At 41.1% G+C, this 16,064-nt stretch overlaps 1 protein-coding gene across 2 annotated transcripts in view; it reads left to right on the plus strand.

Annotated features, from left to right (window-relative positions):
* The first annotated feature begins 5,111 nt into the window (after positions 1-5,111).
* The window catches only part of LOC104599194 (signal recognition particle subunit SRP54 2-like), an 86,705-nt gene continuing 75,752 nt past the window's right edge, over positions 5,112-16,064 (plus strand). Inside the window, exon 1 of one of the 2 annotated variants that reach the window (XM_010261628.3) lies at positions 5,112-5,621. In XM_010261628.3, coding sequence (XP_010259930.1) covers positions 5,391-5,621 — 231 coding nt within the window. In that variant the 5' untranslated portion in view covers positions 5,112-5,390. The remainder of the gene's footprint in view (positions 5,622-16,064) is intronic. The other variant, XM_088898284.1, reaches the window with a different exon arrangement.

Raw genomic sequence — 16,064 nt, forward strand, 5'->3', positions numbered from 1 at the left:
TCAGTGGATATGTACCAAATCGTATCATGTGCTAGTGGATGATTTGTTTGTTGATTTTACTTCTTCGCCACACGTTCTCACTTCTAAGAACATTAATCTTCAGCCTAGACGATTGTTGAGAGTTTGAGTTTCCATCTTCATTAAAGTGGTGAAAAAGCCGCTGTTTATAAGATGTAATTTTTTATTGTTGCCAGTCAGTTTTGGATGACGTTATTGTCCCATGAATAGGGGTGCAACCTCATCCCATATCGACCCAGCCTTCTGTTTTACACTGGTTGGGCTTTGATTTTTAGTTACTACTAATTAACAAGGTTCAAAATATCGATATGTATTGGTCCGTATCGGCTGATAAGTATCGATATGCCCCTACATAGGGTGCTCTCTAATATGCCCCTACATAGGGTGTAAGAGTGTATCGAGGTTTTAACCGGTTCAGGGGGTGGATGTATCGGGCATATCGATATTTTAAAAAAAAAAACACTGGCCCCTCTGAACTGGATTTAAAAAAAAAAAACTACAGATGTCTCTACCGGCATATCGGGCATATCGATATTTTGGACCTTGCTTATTTGGCTGGGCTTGTGCTCATAAGTTTAGATTTTTCTTTATTTATTTATTTATTTTTTTTTGGGGGGGGGGGGGTTAGGTCCAAACCTAATACTTAGTAGAGGAGTTTAGCTGGACCTTATCCCAATATGATCCCAGTCCGATTATTGTGCATACATATATGCATCTATAGACGTATGTTTGCATATATACATATATACATAAATGTATACATCATGCATACATTTTTATGAAATTTTAGTGAGTTGATTGACGAACCCGAGCTTGGCTTGGGTCCGAGCCCAACTCAAGTGTGAACTGTGAAATTGGGGATTAAGCACAATGCTGTGAGGGGAGGATGAGGTTGATTTGAACGGGGAGCTAGGAGAGGCTAAAGGGAGGTTGAGGGGTAAGGCTGCGGTGAGACCGTGACAAGGTGCGAGGGAATGGGATGTGTTCCTCACACTTGGGCGTTTCACATGCACATCCATTGTGCATTGGGAACATCTCCTGTAAACAATTACTTAGAAGTACGGGAGGGAGATGTTTCCAATGCATGATAGGATGTGCGTGTTAGGCGCCCTACGTGAGGAGCAGATCCGGTCTCAGTTGCGAGGTGGATGAGGTTGCAGTAAAGTTGTAAGGGGCATGGCTGCGGTGATACCGTGGCAAGGCGCGAGGGATGCAATTGCGAGGTGGGTCAGACCGTGACAATGTTGGCAAGGTGGTGAGAAGGTTGTGAAGTGGTGACAAGGATTGTGTGCGCAAGGTTGGCAAGGAAGGTTGCAATGTCTTTCATTAGCAAGACTGCGACAAGGTTGCAATGTCTTAAGATTAGTAGTTATCCATGATAAAAAGCCAAAGAGCTTCAACGTTCAAGTGTTCTCTCATAAAAGTTAGCCTTGAGTAATTGCAATATAATTTTGAGAGCTTTCAAAACCTTTGATAAAATAGTTAGTCTTTTCACTATTAAATCAAAAGCAAGTGCTTGCGTTGAAAATGTTCCTCGAGGAAGAAGAAGTTGCAAAGCTTCAAGTGATTGGGCAGCACCCATGTAATCTATTTAGGTTTGGGTAGGACGCACAAGGGACAAGGCTAGCTGGTTAGGTTTGGACAATGGTCAAAACCATTTGAGTTTGAGTAGTACCTGTTAAACTACTTAAGTGTATGGTTTGGGTAGCAAGGTTCAAATATCAAAAACACAAGATGTATCAGAAAGAAAATTTTAAAAGACGTATTGAGATACGTATGGATACAGACGAAAAATCAATATACACATAAACATGGTAAAAAATTCAAATAAAACTTAAAAAATATATTACTAACTATACTTACAAATTTTATATGATTGTAAATAAGTCATTTAAATTTTAAAAACCATAATTTAATGGTTTATATAAAGTGTGACATATTGGGACACAATTTGTAACCATTGAAAAAATGATGGAATAACTAAAATGTAAAAAATAAAAAAAAAACAAAAAAACTAAAATGTGAATGTCAATTTTCATAAACCAATATAATTAATCTTAATATTTATTAGTATATAAAATTTAATAAATTAATTCTAGCATTTATTAATAAAAACTTGTCACTCATTAAGAAAAGTGAAAATGTACTTAAAATTAAAAATACATATAATTATAGCAAACAAATATGTGTGGCTCATTGGTGGACTTTGGTTGTTAAAATTTAAAATCAAATGACCATGATACGGACCAATGCGTATTAAATATGGAATTAAATATACACTAACAAAACAAAATTAATGATAGGGATCATTAATTAAAGGAATTAATGAGAGAATTTGAATTAAGCGCTAAAATTTATGAGAGATTCGGTATGGCCGATACGTACGAAAAGAAACATAACGAATGATTTATACACGTTCCGCGTATCAAGTTCTTATTGGAACGATATGTATCAGTTGATACGGACCAATGCGTTGTGATATTTTGAACGGTAGTACCCAATCAAATCCGTATAGGTTTGGAGTAAGGCACATAAGAATAATGTTGACACTATGTGTTTTGATGATAACAAATTCATTGAATGTACTAATTGTATACTATGTATGTGGCAAACTTAAGCAATATTTTGCCCATCAATTTCTTTAATTTAAAATATTTTGTCCATTTCAATTATTGGTAATATTATTTTTGGTTATTTTATTGAAATAACACGTCTAAAATATTTAAATTATTAATTATAGTTTCAAATATAATTTAAATGTAATTGTTGTTAATTAAATTTTGCAAGGGTATTTACTTTAAATAGTAAAACTATAAAATATTCAAAATAATAATATTATTGAAAATAATATAATTACTATTAATCATAGTAGTTTAAAATTTAATATTATTAGTTATAGTTTCGAATATAATTTAAATGTAATTGTTGTTAAATACAGTTTGAAAGGGTATTTACCTTAAATAATAAAACTATAAAATATTCAAAATAATAATATTATTGAAAATAATATAATTATTGTTATTAATAGTTTAGAATTTAATATTATTATTTATAGTTTCTAATATAATTTAAATGTAATTGTCGTTAATTATAGTTTGAAAGGGTATTTACTTTAAGTAATATAATTTAAATGTAATTGTCGTTAATCAAAATATTATCGAAACTGAGTCGAATGACGGGTGAACATCGACCCGTGTTTAACACAACAAATCTTCAACCGTGTATAACATTGTATTTTGAAACAAGGTCAGAAGACAGGTCGACAATGACCTATCACTTGATAATCAAAAAACAGGTCAACACCAACCTGTTTATCTTCTTGGCCCAATTAAGGGAAACATTTTTTTTTAACATCACAATGTTTTTCATTTTTTTTTGTGTTTTTTAACTATTTTCTTATTAATAACATCTATATTGTTCGTAGCATAGATTCTGCTGATGCTCAGAATGGGCTAAGGACAGCACTGTAAATTCACTCCTAAGCTGAGGTATGACTGAGGTACCCGAGGTCCGAGGTCTGAGGTGTGATGTACCTGAGGTGGTTGAGGTATCTGCAAGGAAGAAGACGTCAGAGGCCTCGGGTGCAATCCCAAGGCAGAGACTCTAACGATTAAGTTAGTATCGGGAGATGTAGGGTGGACTAAGTCTGAGGTGTGAGGACTTAGACGAGGCTACAAGAGAATGGGAGATCTCAAGTGTGAGCTTGAGAGCTTAAGTTTCAATCCTTTATCATGGGTCACCTCCTATTTATACTTGGAGTCATTTGGAGGTAGGTGAGCTCAGACGGTGGGGATGCAGTCCGTATGTGAGGAGTGTGGTCATCTGAGGTTGCCAAGTGACTTCGTGCCATTGGTTCCCCGAAACCCACCGAGCCCTGCTGCGCTCTCACCTTGATTGGACTTGCTCTGGTTGGTGCCGCCTGACACGTTTAAGCCTACGAATGGATGGGGCTACCTGCGCCTACATCATATTCAATTGAAATCATGTAGAAAAAGTATTTCCTACTTGGATTCAAGAACAAGACGAATTGATCACTCCTGGTCTGCTTCCACCCTTGTTTCTCGTCGAAAATGTCTTCCCACCCTTGTTTTTAGTGAAAAAAACAACAAAACTTACACTACATTTGAAATAGAGAAGGAAGAAAGGAGATGGTGAAGTGATTTACCAATTTGGTGTTCTTCCGCCCCTCTTTTTTTATAATATATATTATAAAATGTATATAAATATGTAATAAAAAATTATAAATATATATCATATTATATTTTAAATAATAAATATATTATAAATATATATAGTGCATATTTATTAATTTATAATATATAAAAATATAAATAATATACATATATATATAATATTTATGTATATTTTTATATATTTTATATTTTTATATATTATAAATTAATAAATATGCATTATATATATAAATATATGTATATCGGTCGGTTCGGTTAACCGCCGATTTTCTATATTGGTTAACCGAAACCAAACCAGTACCTACGATTTTTTAAAAACACCGAACCGACCAATTCGATTAATCATTTTTCGGTTTAGTTTCGTCGGTTTGATTTTTCGGTCTTTTTTGCTCACCCCTACTTGATGGATTTGGAATGGGGATTAGGCATGACATTTGATTTTGGGGTTGGGGTGGGGCATGCAAAACCCAGCCCTGCCTCGGCCCCCATTACCATTCCTACATCACCGGTTACCAATAACCAAATGACATTGAAGTGTTTTGGAATAGAATGGTATGGGGAATAGAATGGAGATTATGGAAAAGAGAGAAGAAGATTAGGGTTCCTCTTTCTAAGAAAGGGAAATGTTTATTTTTCGAAAAAGTACATTGCATCACAAACATACCTGCCCTAAAACGCGTGTATTGATATCAATTCCGAATTAACGCTTACCCCAATTATATTGTGGGGCTAAGAATTATTAGGATAAACCGTCATTCTCCCTAATTTTTTAGGTTAGAAAAAGGTTATTTGGATAATTGGGTTTGTAATTGGTTGATTGGGGGATGGACTTAATGTCGGTCCCGTTACATTTGACATTGTCTAATTTTTATTTTGTGGGTAGGGACGTTGGTAGGAAATGTGGGTAGGAGATCTGATTTGTTTGGAAATAGTTTGGCCATAGCCGTCCCTGTAAGCTGCAGCTCGTCTGCGAGTACTTCTCGCCGGGTTCATATTCGACTGTTCGACCATCACTCGATATCTGTCTTTTCTCTCACGCACGCATCACAGCTCTGAAGCGAAGCAAGATCATTCGGTTCCGGGAGAAAGTAACCAGTTCCGTGAAGAAACCCTAAACCTAACGATAAAGGTTATCACCTTTCGAATTGAATTGCAGAGATAGTTGATCGATTGGGAAACATGGTGTTAGCACAGCTAGGGGGGAGCATCTCCCGTGCTCTCCAGCAGATGAGCAATGCGACCATCATCGACGAGAAGGTCCTTAACGAATGTCTGAACGAGATCACTCGAGCCCTTTTACAGTCCGATGTGCAGTTCAAGCTTGTCCGGGATATGCAGACTAATATAAAGAAGATCGTTAATCTCGACGACCTCGCCGCTGGACACAACAAGCGTAAGATAATTCAACAGGTAGGTTTGATTCGGTGTTTCTTATTTTGAAAGCAGATGTATCTTCCTTATATTGTATCTGTAGGTCGAAAGATTTGACATGATTGTGCAATTGGCAAATGACAGCTTATTTCTTTTCGTTCAACCTGGTGAAATTCATGAAAACATTGCAGAATTTAAGGAATTTAAGAAAAATGAGTTGCAAAGAAATATTTATTATTGTTATTATTTTATTTGGTGTTTTGATCATTTGACTAGAAAAGAAAAGGTTATGTCTGGTTTCATCTGTTTCTATCACGCAACTTCTTATGAGAAAGCATGGAGTTTAACATTAGACCTGCAATTGGGTCTAATATATCCCTCAATTGCAGGGATATATTATTTACAAACGTCCATGTTACTTACAAGTTACAAACAATAATGCATAATGGAGTTTGTTCCATTGAAAGGTATACCTCCTTGCATTTCACAATTAGTTAAAATGTGAGGAAGTAATATGACTAATGTAAATCATATCAAGGCTTATATACATAAGAAATACTTATTGATGTTAGTTGAGACCGGATAATTGGCTTAACCAAATTCAATAATGGACCTATAAGGCCATCTAACTGTTGCTTAATCTTCTGTAACCAAATTCAATATTGGCAGCTTCCAGAATATCTTTTGGTAAGGAGAAGAGGACAAACTTATGTATGCCCATAGTATAGTTGGGGATTTCATTGTCAAATCAGCTTATGATCTTTCCTGTACTATAATTGCAGAATTTAACAAAGCAAACAACTCAAAATGAGCCTGTCTGAGTACTGGGAGAACTCATGGTTCACTTCAAGGAAACCACACTTGCCCTTGGGAGAAAAGAAAGTCGTTGAAGAGAAAGGTGGTGTAAGTGGGATGGGATTTGGAACTGTGAAGGTCTAACTCTGAAGGTCTGGGGAGAATGGCAAGCTGAATCCGAGGGGAAGAAGAGGAGTTGGGCCGAACCTTCGGAGGGGCTGCTTACATGCCCTCCGGCTAGGGATTAGGCCACTGTAGTTCGTCGATACTGGAATTCCAGCCGAGGAGGCTGAAAGAGGGGGGGGGGGTGTGCAAAGAGAGGGTTTTAGATTGGATTTGAGAGGGAGGATCTTAGGCAGGAAATTAAACTCTTGCGGGAAGGAAACTCATGTGGTCTGAATGGGTAGGAATTTGTTGTGGATCCTCTCAAGGATCCCCTATTTATAGATTTTTCTTAGGAAGTTCCTATTCTTGGAATGTTCCTTTTAGAATTCATTATGCAGTTATTTGTTTGTGCCACTTAGACTAGTTAGGTTATCACCATGTGTCCATGCAATTACTTCGGTGTCTGGGCTTCTGCCCTTTCCTAGCATGCACATGTGAGGACGTGGGTAGTTGTGACCTTCTTTGGGTTTTTGAGGAAATTGTGATGAGTGGCTAAGTGCGAGGTTGCAGTATGAAACTGTGGAGTGAAACTGTGATACATGATTGTGCTACATAATTGCAATATTGCGGTACGAGGATGCAAAGCTGTGATAAGGAATTTGTGAAAATGTGATATGAGATTTGCGGTAAGATGGGTGCTCAAGTGTTGTCTTGCCTATTGCACATCGCAAGAGGTGCAATGGCTAACTTTATGTACTTACATTAGCCCCCTTGCTTATTGATAGAAGTATTTCTATTAGTAGACAAAGTCTTTAAAAATGGGTCTTGTCACTTCAAGATCCACTTTCCTTGTCATAGCCTCCTGCTTACTAATAGAAGTATTTCTGTTAGTAAGCAAGGTGCGGTTAGTCTAGGCGTTCTTTGTATGAGTGTGCTATAATATATTTTATATTGCATGTTATGATCTAGCAATGGGTAGCCCCTTGATGCGATGGGTGGAAGATTTGCAATAGGGTAGCTGATGTATGATGCGTAGTATGAATTGTATGGTTTGGGAAATCCCTGTTGATGGTGGACATGTCTAAATTGGTTTGAAAATTGTTCTATGTGATAAAGAAGGGTGTGGTTTGTAACTTGCAATGGGGTAGCCCCCCATTGCAATGTCTGAGATTTTGTAGTGTAAGTTGGATGCTCTATTGATAGGGTAGCCCCCCATCACGATGAATTGATGACAGCGATGGAGCAACTCCAAAAAGGAAGTTGTCAAATATCTATTGCAAGGAAGATTTGTGCCTAAGAGAAATTATTTAAGGCAACTATGCATTTAAGAAGAATACAGGGGGTTGCTAGATATCTATTGCAAGAAGGGTTTGAAATGGTAAGGTGACTTGTAAAAAATCACTTTATGTTATAAAAAAAAACTCTTTATGAAGTATACATTCTGTGCAACTGTAGAGGGATGGGCCATTGGATTAGTATCTAATCACAACGAATTCGATTGTCAACTTAAAAAACTTTCTCAATGCACATAGTTTGAGAATTAACGCAAGGCTGACATGTGGTGATGGACAAATATATGATTGGTCATACTGGTGAATAGTAATTTAATGACTTGTTTATATTTCACAACGCACACAGCATAAGGGTGATAAGATAATTGTGATGCAAAGATTGGAGCAATTGCGATGTGTGCAAGAGAGTAGTCATGATTGTGAATTAAAGGAAAGAAGTGAACCTATCCATTGATAATGCATGATAGGGTAAATGTGTCATGCAATGTAATGGATGGCATGCTATGTCATACGATTAGTGGCATGATGAGATGCGATAAATGGCGTGATATGTCATGCGATGAATGTATATTCATGTATCATGCAACTTGTAGTGATTGCGATGAGTGGAAGGGTAGCAGTGAAGAAAAGAACTAAGCTCAACATTGAATTTACCATAGAGTGCAATAGCGGTGCGATGGACCATGTTGTAGGCCACCAGTACATGGAATGATTAGTGCAATCAGAAGTGTAACACAATTGTGTAAAATACTTGATTCTAGCTCCTAATCTGTCATAGCACCACTAGTTCTTAGTTTTATAAAATGAAAATTTTGTGGTGAGAAAATGATTAATCATGTTGTGGGAATCGCTAGTTGGGGATTATGGAGACTGGGCTGCGAGCAGACTGGTTGGGTGGCAGGTTGGCGCTGTGTGTAGTTTGCAGGCATAGACTGGGACTGGGCCACAAGTGTGGATGGTGGATGGGTTGTAGGCATGATTTGGGGCTGGGCTGTGGGCATGGGTAGGAACTAGGTGAGGGTTGGAGTTGCCACTGGTTGAGCACATGTGGGCACAGGCTGAGCTTGACTAGGTGGCTATGGCAGGGGCTGCGGGCTTGGCGTGGCTGGGTGGCTGTGGCAGGGGCTGCGGGATAGAGATGAGTTAAGCTCTGTTTCTATAAGGTTGTTCTTTTCTTTTCTTGAACTTGTGTTAGAGAAACAAATAATTTCTTCTTCTCTTTTTTTTTTTTTTTATTTTCTAGTAGATCTTTTCTACTAAAAGAAAACCAGCCACTATTCTTTGGGTTTCCCCTAGATTCAGAACATACTCTGTTGGATTTTGAATCAAGGCTTGACATCAACGTTGCCTTCTATCTACCACCCCTACATTAACCACCACATATCTGTTCAACTTCTCTATTTTGAACTGCACTGACATCGTATCAGAGCAAGTTCAATCCCTTTTCCTTTGATTTCGGACTCTTTTCTCCTGTGTTAGGGATTGATTTGGTTCTTTTTTTCTGTTTACATTGATTCTTTCTATCTTAAAAAAAAAACTTCCTGTCTCCTTGGACTGTTTTGATCAGAACAAGGAGATCTGATTTTTTGGACTGAGACACCATTGAGGTCAGTATTTTTCATATTTCTCTTCAGTGAGTGATCCATTTGGGCTAAGGTTTTAGATCTTGTGTTGCCCTAGGCTATTTTTTCAGCCCATAAAATTTGGTGAAGATCAGATCTGTATTTCTGGGGTTTTGATCCCTTCTCTGGTTCAATTCATCTGGAAGCTTTCCTTTTCTGGACTATCAAAGGTTATACACTTATTTTCATCTCTTCTGTGATTGTTCTCTTCATTGTAATGCTTCCAATGGCTTTCGAAAGAGGTCATATTCTTCCCATTAAGTTTGATGGCACCAACTATGCCCTGTGGCAATTTCATCTTCAGTTCTATGTTAAGGTGAAGGGCCTCTGGGGGTATGTTGGTGGAACTACCACTAAACTTGAAGAGACTGATGTAAAGGGGCTGCAAACCTGGAGGATTAATAATGCTCAAATTGCTTCTTGGATTCTCATCTCAGTTACAACAGATGTGGCTGCCCTGATGAGGGGTCTCAGGACAGCAAAGAAGATGTATGATTATTTGGAAAAAGTTTATCAGCAGTCCAACATCTTGAGAGTTGAGACAGTATCAGATTAATACAAAGACATTTTCTTACAAACAAGGGCAAAGGAAGATTCAGGAGAACTATGCAGGTTTTGTTAACCTCTGGATTGAGTATGAATTTGTTCACACTGGGGAAGTTTCTTTAGCTTGCTGTATCAAGGCTCTGAAGGAACACTTTGATAGGTGGAAAGTGATTCACTTCCTGGTGCATCTTTGTCTTGAGTATGAGGTGGTCAGATCTAATATCCTCTGTAGAGATACTGTACCTACCCATGATACTTAGTTGACAGTGAATGCAAAGATTGATGTAGTAGATGTTGTGTTATTGGCTACTGATAAGTCCAAATCAAAGGAGTTATCTAGAGTGCAAAAGGTAAGGAATATGGGCATGTGGCATCCCTTTGCAAGAAGAACACCTGTACCTGCTGCAAGAAGCGTGGACATATTGTTAGAGTGCTCTATTAGGCCACCTAAGGGAAACCAATCTGAAGGAAAGAAAAATCAGCATAGGGCATATCAGACTACCGTTGAGGGATCAGATGATGTTTCACCCTCTAGTGCACAAAACAAGAGTGACACAACTAGTGTTGTGATGATTGAGGAGAAAATTTAGTAATTGATGTCCTTGGCAATCTCCTCAGCTTTCTTTGCTTTTGGCTTGTCTAGTGAGTGTACCTACTATTGTGCTTCCCCTAGCCATCTTTGGATCATAGATTCTGATGCCTCCAATCACATGACAAGGGCCACTTGTGGTCAGTCTTTTTACCCTCTCCCTATAGTAGACATATTGTTACTGCTAAGGGTGAGAAACTTGATATTGTAGGTTGTATCCTTGTCTACCTCTCAGCCTACCACTTTCAAATTGCCTCAATCTTTATTTGTTCCTAAGCTTACTACCAACTTTATCTGTTGGTCAACTTGTTGAAATGGCCATATTGTCACTTTCTCACATGATGGTTCTTTGATATAGGACCAACACACTTGGGAAGTGAAGGGGCATATACTGGGATGGTTTTTTGCTTTGGAAATTGAGAAGAAGCCAACCTCTTCTGCTACCAGTTCTTGTTTACTTTCTACTACTTTTTTGTCATGTAATAAGACTGGAATATTTGGCACCATCATTTAGGTCATCCCTTTGCACGAAAACTTGATTCTCTTATATCATCTAGTTGTTTGCCTTTATCTACTTTTGCTTCTAAGAATGTTGATAAAACTTGTATGCAGTGTTGATTGAGCAAAAGCCATGTTTTACCATTTCCTATCTCTACTTCTCATGCTACTGCATCTTTTCAGTTATTACATAGTGATGTTTGGTCGTCTTCTATGATATTTAGAATGGGGTTTAGATATTTTATTACTTTATTGATGATCATACTCGGTATACTTGGATATATTTTCTCCACAAAAGGCCAGATGCCTTTTCTGTATTTAAAACTTTTCATGCCAAGGTTACCACACAATTCAATGCTATGATTTGTACCTATGTTTGGATTCAAGGGGAGAGTACATGGATGGGGAGTTTCTTACCTATTTGCAACATCATGGAATACAGACCCAGAGATCCTGTCCTGACACTCCTCAACAAAATGTTATGGTCACACCATCCGACAAGGCACCGCGGCGCAGTCATAGGCAGCAGCCGCACAGCAGGCCGCACCGCACGGCAGCACGCACCATGCACGCGCCCGGCACCGCACGGCAGCGGCACCATGGCGCACAGCACGCACCGCCAGGCAGCAGCACGGTAGCAGCACCATGAGGCGCGTGCACGGCAGCGGCACCCTGAGGCGTGCGCACGCACTGCGCGGCAGCAGCACTGCGCGCACGCACCGCGCGGCAGTGGCACCATGAGCCGCGCGCACGCACCCGGCAGCAGCAGTAGAGCGGGGCCCACACGACAGCTCATGGGGGTGGGCCCACCCTTATCTGGACACATCAAGCCAACTCGCCGCCAGCTTACCTTATCCTTATCTTATCCCTTATCCCTTAGCTTTATCTTAATCTCATCTTTATCTTATCTTAAGTAATAGTGAGTTACCAATAGGAGTAGGTAATTAGGAGTTTGAGTCAAGTTGGAGTTTGAGTTTAATTAGGAATTTCCTTCTGTAAGCTCCTATTTAAGGAGCCACGAATTGAAATAAAGCATTCAGTTTTCCAGCCAAGAAAAGAGTGAGGAGAGTTTGGGTGGTCTCTTGGACAAATCACCCCAAGGGAGAGTTCGGGTGGTCTCTTGGACAAACCACCCACTAGATAGGCAAAATAGGGTCTGTGCGCAAGGCCAAGGGCAAGGGAAGATCAGGGGTTCCTGCCGTGGAACGACCCGTGACGCGATCCTACGCTCGGGCCCATAACATCTTGGTATCAGAGCCTACCGTCATGGGGGAACAGGAGCCGTTGACTTCCAGGGTCCACGAGCTAGAGCATAGGCTCGCCGAAACCTGCTTGGAAGTTCGTGAGGTCAAGGATGATGTCCGGGAGCTGCGACGCCTTCTGGAAGCGTTTCTCTCCAACAACGAAAGAAGCTCGGAGGGAACCGCCACCACCAACAGCCGTCGACCGGACAGGGTGGAGACGTCCAGCGAACAGCAGACCGCTGCCCCAACAGCCGCTGTTATTCCAAAGTACAGTCGGCTGGAATTTCCATCCTACAACGGCGCGGGAGACCCACTGGGATGGTTGCACCGCTACGAACAGTTCTTCCGCAACCAGCGCACTGATGACAAGGACAAGGTCAGCTTGGCCGCGTTCCATCTGACCGAAGAAGCGCAGCTCTGGTTCTACCGAGTGGAGCAGGAGGAACCAGGTCTTAGTTGGGGACAGTTCAAGTCGTACTGCCTCCTTCGGTTCGGACCCCCACTAACAAACAACCCTTTGGGGGAACTCATTAATCTCAAGCAGACCAGTACCGTAGCAGAGTATCAGTGGCAGTTCCAGACCCTTCTCGCCAGGGCCTCTTCAGTACGACCGGACCAGCAGGTTGATATGTTCATAGCTGGTCTAGCCGAACCCCTGAGAGTTGATGTAGAGATGCAGAGCCCGCCTAACCTGGTCACAGCAATGAATTTAGCCCGAGCCTTCGAACGCAAACTGCAGATCAGTCGAGGGCCGTTCAGCATGGGATGCCCAGCAGTGGCTTGGACAAACCCGAAGCCTACTGGAGGAGGGTCTTCACTAGCAGACAACAGGGAACCACTCGGAATGGCTTCATATCCAGCAACCAGCCCAGAACGGAAGCCACAGATGAGCACCAATTCCAGATCAATATCCAGTGTGGGGAGCAACGGCGGTACACCTCCTATCAAGCACTTGTCAAGGGCTGAGATGGCAGAACGCAGGGCGAGGGGGCAATGTGTTAATTGCGATGAACCCTACTCGGCAAGGCACAGGTGCAAGAGACTTTTCTGCCTCCTGGTGAAACAAGAGGAAGATGAGGATGAACCCCCTCCGTGGGAACCCGATCCAGGAGGGCAAAGCCACCCAGGATTCCCTTGAGGGTGTTTCGACACCCAATTCGAGCTTGGGGACAAGCTCGTAGTCCGGGAGGGGTGTGATGTTATGGTCACACCATCCGACAAGGCACCGCAGCGCAGTCATAGGCAGCAGCCGCACAGCAGGCCGCACCGCACGGCAGCACGCACCATGCACACGCCCGGCACCGCACGGCAGCGGCACCATGGCGCACAGCACGCACCGCCAGGCAGCAGCACGGTAGCAGCACCATGAGGCGCGTGCACGGCAGCGGCACCCTGAGGCGTGCGCACGCACTGCGCGGCAGCAGCACTGCGCGCACGCACCGCGCGGCAGTGGCACCATGAGCCGCGCGCACGCACCCGGCAGCAGCAGTAGAGCGGGGCCCACACGACAGCTCATGGGGGTGGGCCCACCCTTATCTGGACACATCAAGCCAACTCGCCGCCAGCTTACCTTATCCTTATCTTATCCCTTATCCCTTAGCTTTATCTTAATCTCATCTTTATCTTATCTTAAGTAATAGTGAGTTACCAATAGGAGTAGGTAATTAGGAGTTTGAGTCAAGTTGGAGTTTGAGTTTAATTAGGAATTTCCTTCTGTAAGCTCCTATTTAAGGAGCCACGAATTGAAATAAAGCATTCAGTTTTCCAGCCAAGAAAAGAGTGAGGAGAGTTTGGGTGGTCTCTTGGACAAATCACCCCAAGGGAGAGTTCGGATGGTCTCTTGGACAAACCACCCACTAGATAGGCAAAATAGGGTCTGTGCGCAAGGCCAAGGGCAAGGGAAGATCAGGGGTTCCTGCCGTGGAACGACCCGTGACACGATCCTACGCTCGGGCCCATAACACAAAATGGAGTTTCCAAACACAAGAATGACCATATCTTGAGTGTTGTGAGAACCCTTCTTCTGGATTCCCATTCTCTTGCAATTTTTTGGGTGGAAGTGGCCAGCACTACTATACATCTTATTCACCTTCTTCCATCATTAGTTCTTAGTAATCTATCCCCACATCAATCCATTTTTAAAACATTTATTGACTTTTCGAATGCATTTGCTTTGTACACCCTCCTCCTCATGAGCATATTAAGCTATTTGCTTACTCTGCCTTGTGTGCTTTTCTTGGATATAGTCCTAATCATAAGAGATTTATTTTCTATGACCCTAAATCCTATTGGACTAGAATCTCTCGAAATGTAATCTTTATTAAAAAATCTCTTTTTTTTTTTCCTTATATTATCAAATTTTTTGATTCAGTGTCCATTTTGCAATACTTTGAGCTAACAAGTAGTTTAGAAGCACCATCTCTTCTTTAGTTGCTGCGCCAAACTTGCTTTTGGAAATGGATAGCTGCTCCAGCTCCTTTGCTCCCAACCTCTCCGTCTCTCCTAGAGCATGGTTCTTCATCTACTCCAGCTCCTGTAAGGATGCCATCTCCTCTTGTTACCACTACTTCTCTATCTATTAATGGTCCTACCTTATGCCGTTCTACTAGAGTTTCTAGACTATCTGAACACTATGGTTTCCCTCAGACCATAGTTCCTTCTTTGCTGCATTATTTGTCACAAATATTCCTAGATCCTACCAACAAGCCATTGCTCTCACACAATGGAGAGATGCCATGGACTCTGAGATTGATGCTCTCCTAGAGAATGACACTTGGGAGTTGGTTTCTCCTCCTCCTAATGCTTTAGTCATTGGAAGTCGGTGGGTGTGTTCAGTTAAATTGAAGTCTGATGGTAGCCTGAACGGATACGAGGATAGACTGGTTGTGTAGGGGTTCAAACAAGAGTATGGAGTTGACTATGAGATGTTTGCTCCAGTTTTCAAGATGACCACAGTTCGTCTCCTCCTTGCTATTTCAGCTGTGAAAAGTTGGGTTATATATCAGATGGATGTCAAAAATGTTTTTCTGCATGGAGATTTGAAGGAGATGGTTTATATGAAACCTCGTCCGGGCTGTTGTCATTATCCACATCTTGTTTTCCACCTCAAGAAGTCCCTTTATGGTCTCGAACAGGCTTCTTGTGCCTAGTTTGAGAGATTTAGATCTATTATTACTGATGCTAGATTCACTCAAATCTCTTCAGACTACTCTCTTTTCACATCACAATGACCTCAAGGTATCACATTATTGCTTCTTTATGTTAATGATATTCTCATTACTGGAGATGACCAAGATTGTATACATCAGCTAAAACATCATTTTAGTCAATCCTTCAAAATGAAGGATCTTGGACCAGTAACATACTTTCTGGGCTTGGAAGTGCATAACAGTTCCAATGGTTACTTTCTTAATCAGCCATTGACTTGGTCAAGCACTCAAGCTTGCTCATCTTACTGACAGTAAGGCAGTTGATACACCTTTGGAAATTGGAACTTAATCTGAAGTTGAGTAAGGATGATGGTCCATTTTCAGAGCACTCAAGCTTGCTCATCTTACCGTCAGCTTGTGTGGAGTTTTATTTACCTCACAATGACATGCCCAGACATCTCTTATGCTGTCCAAATAGTCAGCTAGTTTGTTTCGACCCCTCTTTAGTCTCATATGACAGCTGTACATCGTATTCATTCGTTATGGTTAGGGGGACTGCTTCTTATGGTGTGTTCTTTCCTTCCTCCTCATCTCTTCAGTTATCAGCCTATGCCGGTGCTGAATGGGCTGGTTGTCCGAATA

Source organism: Nelumbo nucifera, chromosome 2, assembly GCF_055504915.1.
Source record: "Nelumbo nucifera cultivar China Antique chromosome 2, China Antique-T2T, whole genome shotgun sequence".
Taxonomy (NCBI): Eukaryota; Viridiplantae; Streptophyta; class Magnoliopsida; order Proteales; family Nelumbonaceae; genus Nelumbo; species Nelumbo nucifera.